The sequence below is a fragment of the Dipodomys merriami genome, unplaced genomic scaffold, assembly GCF_024711535.1.
Source record: "Dipodomys merriami isolate MVZ:Mamm:240054 unplaced genomic scaffold, mDipMer1.0.p SCAF_32, whole genome shotgun sequence".
In the NCBI taxonomy this organism is placed as follows: Eukaryota; Metazoa; Chordata; class Mammalia; order Rodentia; family Heteromyidae; genus Dipodomys; species Dipodomys merriami.
In genome coordinates this window covers 2,276,088-2,282,159 of record NW_027204715.1, presented here as the reverse complement: position 1 = coordinate 2,282,159, position 6,072 = coordinate 2,276,088, and the positions used below count along the sequence as shown (strand labels likewise).

The 6,072-nt window shown below is 64.4% G+C and overlaps 1 protein-coding gene across 1 annotated transcript; it reads right to left on the bottom strand.

Moving 5' to 3' along the window:
- Positions 1 to 634: 634 nt before the first annotated feature.
- Irx1 (iroquois homeobox 1) lies at positions 635 to 5,456 on the bottom strand. Its single transcript, XM_070042149.1, has 4 exons — positions 5,060 to 5,456; positions 1,263 to 2,304; positions 951 to 1,023; positions 635 to 748 (listed from the first exon to the last, which is right to left on the bottom strand). Exons 1-4 carry the CDS (start codon positions 5,333 to 5,335, stop codon positions 691 to 693), a joined length of 1,449 nt encoding a protein of 482 aa, XP_069898250.1. The 5' UTR covers positions 5,336 to 5,456; the 3' UTR covers positions 635 to 690.
- Between the last annotated feature and the right edge of the window lie 616 nt (positions 5,457 to 6,072).

Genomic DNA, 6,072 nt, shown 5'->3' with positions numbered 1-6,072 from the left:
TAATAAATGGCACGGGAACAATGTAACAAATTCAACAAAAACAATCACAACCAAAAGACTTCGGCTCCCTGGGTGGGAACACTCCCCGCAAGGACCGCGGGAGAAGGCTGGCCAGGGCTGCTCCCCCTCTCCCCCCTCCCTCTCCCTCTCCTCCCTCCCCCTACCCCCTCCCTCCCTCTCTTCTCTCTTCCTCTCCTCCCCTCTCTCTCTTTACCTTCCCCTACCCCCTCTTACCCCCTCCCTCCCTCCAGCCCCCGGCCCGGGTTTCCAGGGTCCGAGTTCAGCATGCACAGCAGCAGAGGAGCACTGGGCATTTCATTTAGTTTATTAGACAAAAATATATGATTTAGACAAGTTCGCTGACGCGCTATTTACAATCTGAAATCACTATATACAGAAAGGAAAAAGAAAAAAGGAGAAGAAGACACAAGCACGTGAGGGCATTTACCGGAGCGTGGAGCCCGCCGCGGGCCGGAGCCGCGGGCAGAGGCCGGGCCCGGGCCGCGCGCGCCGGCCGGGTGAGGAGCCCGTCTGCAGAAAGCGATGATGAGTCGTTCACGCCGTCGTCGTTGTCGTCGTCGTCGTCCTTGTCCTGTACACCAGTCTGAAATACCTGTCTCCATTCCTCCCGCACCCCTCCCTCCCCAACGCCTCCCCCCACCCCTCGCAAAAGCAAACGGAGACCCTGCATCAGGCGGACGGGAGGGCGGCTAGGATCCGCGGCGTTCCCTCCTGTGGAGCCAGCGAGCTGCGGGGGAGACAGGGAGGCGGGAGAGGGGTCAGACGGCCGACGGGCGCTGGGACCCTGCTGCCCCGCCGCGCCCGGGGCGCGGCCCGCGGGGCTCCCGGCTCCGGAGAAATTCACTCCTCCGGGTCTCACTCAGCCTGAGGCCCGGCCGGGGCGCCCCCGACCTCCACCCCTGACCCCCCGGAAAGCCTCCGACACTCACTTGTCGCGTACCGGCTGGAAGGGCGATTTTAGCTGCTGGGCCGGCGAGTCTGGCGTGGGGACGAGGTCTCGCTCTGCTAGGGAGTGGACAAAGCAGAGGGTTAGGGAGGGGCTGTTGGGAAGGATCGTGCCCGCTGCCCACCCGCTCCCCCCCCAGTCGCTCAAGTATGCCAGCCAGAGCCAGGCTTCCCCGCAAGACAGGCCCGCGGGCGGAGCGCAGCTCTCCAGGCCCCAGGGCTTCAGCCCGGCTGGGCACATCCCGCCACCCCGGCCACGGTCCCCGGGCTCCACTCCCAGCGAGTTGGCGCGGTACCTGGAAGCGCGGGGCTGCCTCGGGCTGAGGCCTTGTCCACGTGCAGCGCCCCTGCGGCCACGGCGACCGGCGGCTGTGCGGGCGGTGGCGCGGACAGGTGTGGCCCGTGGGGCGCGGCGTGGGGCGCGCCGACGCCCAGGAAGGAGCGCATGTTCAGCAGCGACCCCTGCGCCAGGAAGGCGCCGCTGGTCCAGTTGGAGAATTTGCCGATGTGGCAGGTGTACAGTCCGTGGCTGGGCAGGAAGGCGGGGTGCTGCAGCGGGGCGCCCGCGGCGGGCCCGTGCGTGCCGGGATGGCCTGCGGGCGGCGGCGGGGACGCCTTGGGCGCGCCATCGGGGCTCGTGGCGGTCTCGGCCAGCGACCAGATCTTCGGTTTGCTGTTCGGTGCACCCTGCAGGCCGCCGGTCGCGGCGCCGCTGGGGCTCAGCAGGCGAGTGCTGCCCGGGTCCGGGGTCTCCTTGGCCAAGCCCAGGGGCGAGTCTTCGGGCGCGAGCAGGTCGGCGGCGGCCAGGGGGGAGCCGCGGTCCCGGGCAGGCGCGGCGGGGGCGGCGGGCGCTCGCGGCGGCGCTTCCGTCTTGTCCTCCTCGTCCTCGTTGCTCTGGTCGCCGTCGTGCTCGTCGATCTTGTCGATGTCGATGCTCTCCAGGTCGATCTCCTCGTCGTCCTCGGCCTTTTCGGGGTCGCCTTCCGTGTCGCTGCCGAAGAGGGCGCCGTCCTCCGGGTCCTTGCTGCGCGCACCCCAGGTCACCTTGTTCTCCTTCTTGAGGCGCCTGCGTGCGTTGGCGAACCAGGTGGAGACCTGCGTGAGGGTCATCTTGGTGATGATGGCCAGCATGATCTTCTCGCCCTTGGTGGGGTAGGGGTTCTTGCGGTGCTCGTTCAGCCAGGCCTTCAGTGTGCTGGTGCTCTCGCGCGTGGCGTTCTTGGGTCGCCCAGGGTCCCCATATTGGAACTGGCCGTATGGGTAATAGGCCGGCGCCGTGTGGGCCGCGAAGGTGGCCGGGTGCGCCCCGGGGTTATCCTTCAGTTCATATTGCGAGCCCTGAGAGGCCGCGGAGCGCGAGGGAAGGGGGAGGAAGCAGAGAGAAAGAGAGCGAGAGTGAGTTCCGCAAACTTGGAGAGGGGGGAGGGGGCAGATGCTCCCGCAGGCTCCAGAACCTCCCTGGTACCCGCTCACCGGACACCCCCAGGCTTCTGCTGGGCCGAGATGACCCCAACCCAAAGGACCCCCTAGTACAGGGAGAGGGGCTGTCAGAGCCAAAGTGAGCCCGGGACCGGCTTCCACCCATTGCGGAAATCAGTTCGGTTCACTGTAGAGAAACTTCTAGAAGCAGGCCTTTTGCAAAAAGGCACAGAATCTGTGCTTCTCCACTCCCACGCCATCTCCCTAAGCCCCTGCGACCCCACCGACCCCACCGCTAGAGCTCACACCAGCGGATTTCCACGTTTGTATCAGGATAGCTAGAGGGGAAAATCTCTGAACGGGGCTGAAGACACAGTTTTCCAAACAAGCAGAACCCAAACGCAGGCACTCCACCCCTTCCGCCCAGAAGGGGGTCAACCAAAATAAACCAGCCCGCTTTCTGGGGATCTAATTCCACCAGCAATTTAAAAGAACGAATTCTTCCAAATCAATCTGCAAAGAATGGTTTGCCCGCACTCCAAGGTCTGTAATGGTGACAGGTAATTTAAAATTTTAATCCTGGCCATCACCACCACCAACAACAAAAACACCGTTTGTTTTTTTAAAATACAAAAGGGCTTATCTGGTAAAATATTAACACCAGGCCTCCAAGCAGCTGGCTGCAAGGAGGGAAACTGGTTCAGTTTCCTGGGCCTCTCTCTTCTCCTTATCTCTTTAAGTTTGACTTTGATCTGGAGAGAGCAAACACAAACTGTTTGCAGGCATTTAGAGGGGATGATTTATTTGCAATCAATATTCTTTTTATCATCAGTAGTAAAACACAGCAAGTCAAATTATCCCATCAGGTTTTTTGGTAAATAACATTTTATCTTTCTAACAACCTCATTAGGCCTCATTATTACCATAAATTGCCCAGACAGACGCTCGCTTACAATTTTATCTTTTGACTTCCAAATACCCAGTCATCAAGGCTTGGAAACCTAGGCCTAGAATGGAGTTTTGAATTTAGTTTTACTTTCCAAGAATTGGCAGGAGACCTGGGGGGGAGGGCACAAACAGCTTAGGGAAAAAAGTTTTTACATTTTCCCTTCAGTTAAAAATATTTTTAAATATAGCCTTAGAATATTTTTTTAAAGATCACCTTCCCCACCTCATCGTGTGCTGATCTCCCTCCCTCCCCCACAAACACAAATTCGGCGTTCCCAAATGGCTAACATCTGCATTCAAAATTTCTGTGAAAAACCCGTCCTCCACTTAACAAGAATTGTGTTGTTGTGTTCGCAGTGGGGGCTCGGGACTCTGGGAAAGTTGTAAGTCCCCCACGTCCCCGACGGCTTAGTCGGGTGAGGGAGGCCGCACAGAAGTCCCCGTGACCAGAATTCGTTTTTACTTCTCCTTGCAAAACGTACTCGGCGCTTTTCAAATTATTATTAAGATTGTTTTGTTGTTGCGACTGTAAAGAAGACATTCCAGCTTTGTGTCTGCGGGGAATTCCTTTGGAAGGGACTCCTTATCAGTCTCTCCTCTCGGGCATTCCGGGGCCAGAACAAAATGGGAACCGATCTTTCTGGGTAGTCAGTGCCCTGCAAGTTAGCTGAGGCGGGGTTCCAGAGAAACTGGCTTTCTGGCAAAACTAGAAGAAAAAAAAGTGTCGGGGACCGGCCTGCCTCTCTCCTCCGGCGGCGCAGTCTGAGAAGCGTCGGGGAGAGGCCCGGCCTCTTCCCGGGCCGCGAGCATTCGGAAGCCCCGGAATCGCGCGCTCCAGCCGGGCGCCCGGGGTTTAGGGGGGAGCTGGCTGCACCCCGTCCCGGCGCCCCCCTCCCCCCGCAATTCCCCAACAGCCCGAAGTTCACACCCCGACATGGCAGTCGGCGCGCGGAAAATGGATGGTTTGGACCGGCGGACAGGCCGGGGCCCGCGCGGAGAAGGAAGTCTGCAGCCCCCGTCCCTCCCTCTGACAGCGGCCGAGGCCGGCACCGGACGGCGGGAGTGTGCAGCCCGGGGACGCAGGTTTCCCCGAATCCACCATGATGCCATCTGGGCAGAGAAGCGCTTCTCTCTCGGGGTCACCGCGAACGAAAACTTGGGTAAGTTACAAAAGTGCAGTTGCGCCGCGTCCCCGACGCCGGTGTCAGCGCCACGGGACGTTCTGAACCCCAGACCGTCACACACACCGTGGAGAGCCCCTCCGCTCCGCCGGGCGTCCACGGCCGGGGCTACTTGCACGGATCCTTCCAGGCTTTAAAGAATCCCCTCCGGCACACTCCGACGCAACTATCCCGATTCTGCCAAAGACAGAAAACCGACTCTTCCAGGCTCCGCTTTGGGGTTTGTGTGGTGGCTGTTTTTTTTACCAAAAAAAAAAAAAAAAAAAAAAAAAAAGCCGCCGAGGCCGAGCGAGCGGGGCCCGCGCGCCGGAAAGGGGAGGGGGGAGCCCTGCTCTAATGCGCGGGGCGCCCGGGCCCGCGCGCCCCGGGCCGCCCTCGCCCAAGAGCCCCGGCCCGGGGCCGATCGCGTCCCTCCCGGGGCCGAGACGGCCGGCCTGGCGGACCCCCGCCCCCTCCCGCCCTCGGAGCCCCCCTCTCGCCCCGGCAGCCGCGGCCTAGCGCGCCCCGCGGGACCCGCCAGCTCCGGGGCGGCCCCGCGCACTCACCATCTGCGAGAAGAGGCTGAGATCGGCGGCGTAGGGCAGGAAAGCGCTGTAGCCGGGCGCGCCCGCGTACGGCCCGGCCGCGGCGTACATGCCCAGCACCGAGCTGACGGCGGCCGCGCCCGCGCCCGCGCCCAGCTCCGCCGCCCCGGGCCGGCCCGACGAGGCGGCGGCCGCCGCGGCGGCCGCCGCGGCCAGCACCCCGGGGCGCTCGCCGCCGTAGGCGCCGGGCCCGGCGGCGCTCAGGTACTGCGGGTAGCCGAGCTGCGGGAAGGACATGGCCGCGGACGCGGCGGCGACGGCGGGGGAGCGGCGGGTTCGCCGCGCGGGGCGCACCGGGCGCGCTCAGCCGGCCCGGGGGCGGGGGGCGGGCGCTGCTCCTCGGCCCGGAGCTCGCTGGCGCCCCGGCTTCCCGGCTGCGCCCGGCTCCGCGTTCGCGCGCCGACTGCGGCGGCCGCGCTCCGCTCGGCGGCGGGGCTCTCGGACACAATTTGAAGCGGACGCTTTGATTGGCATCCCCTCGAGCGCAGGCCCCGCCCCGCCCGCCCCCCGCCGCCCCCCGCTCCGCCCGCCCTCGCGGCCGCGCCCGCCCCTGCCGCCGAGCACGTGGTGCCCCGCGCCGTCCCGGCCGCCTCCTCCCGCGGCGGGCGCGCGGCCGCGCACCGTTCCCCGCCGGCCCCGCCGCGCGCCCCGGCGCCCCGCGGTCCGACGCCCGGCGGGGCGTCCGGGGGCCGTCCCCCCTTTTTTAAAAAACAAAATGCACCAGGCGTCCGCGCACCCCGGGGCTGGGCACAGACGGAGGCCTCTCTTCGGGGCCGAGCCCTGCCCGGACACCGACAGGAAGGACACCCGGCGCCCTTTTTCTGCGCCCACATTCCGTCTCGGCGACCCCTCCGACGGGTGGCGGGTCGGGGCCCCGGGGAAGCGGGAAGGGTCCGGGCCCTGCGTGCTCGTCCACCCGTGAACACTTGGACCGGGGCCGGTGATCCGAGGCCCTCCCGGCGGCCCGGGGCGTG

Bases quoted from the DNA above. Each gene is read 5' to 3' on its own strand.
- Irx1 (XM_070042149.1), bottom strand. From the start codon at position 5,335: ATGTCCTTCCCGCAGCTCGGCTACCCGCAGTACCTGAGCGCCGCCGGG. The intron at 1,024-1,262 runs GTACCGCGCCAA...ACTCCCTAGCAG, and splicing joins AGGCAGCCCCGCGCTTCCAG to AGCGAGACCTCGTCCCCACG. The intron at 749-950 runs GTGAGTGTCGGA...TCTCCCCCGCAG, and splicing joins TTCCAGCCGGTACGCGACAA to CTCGCTGGCTCCACAGGAGG.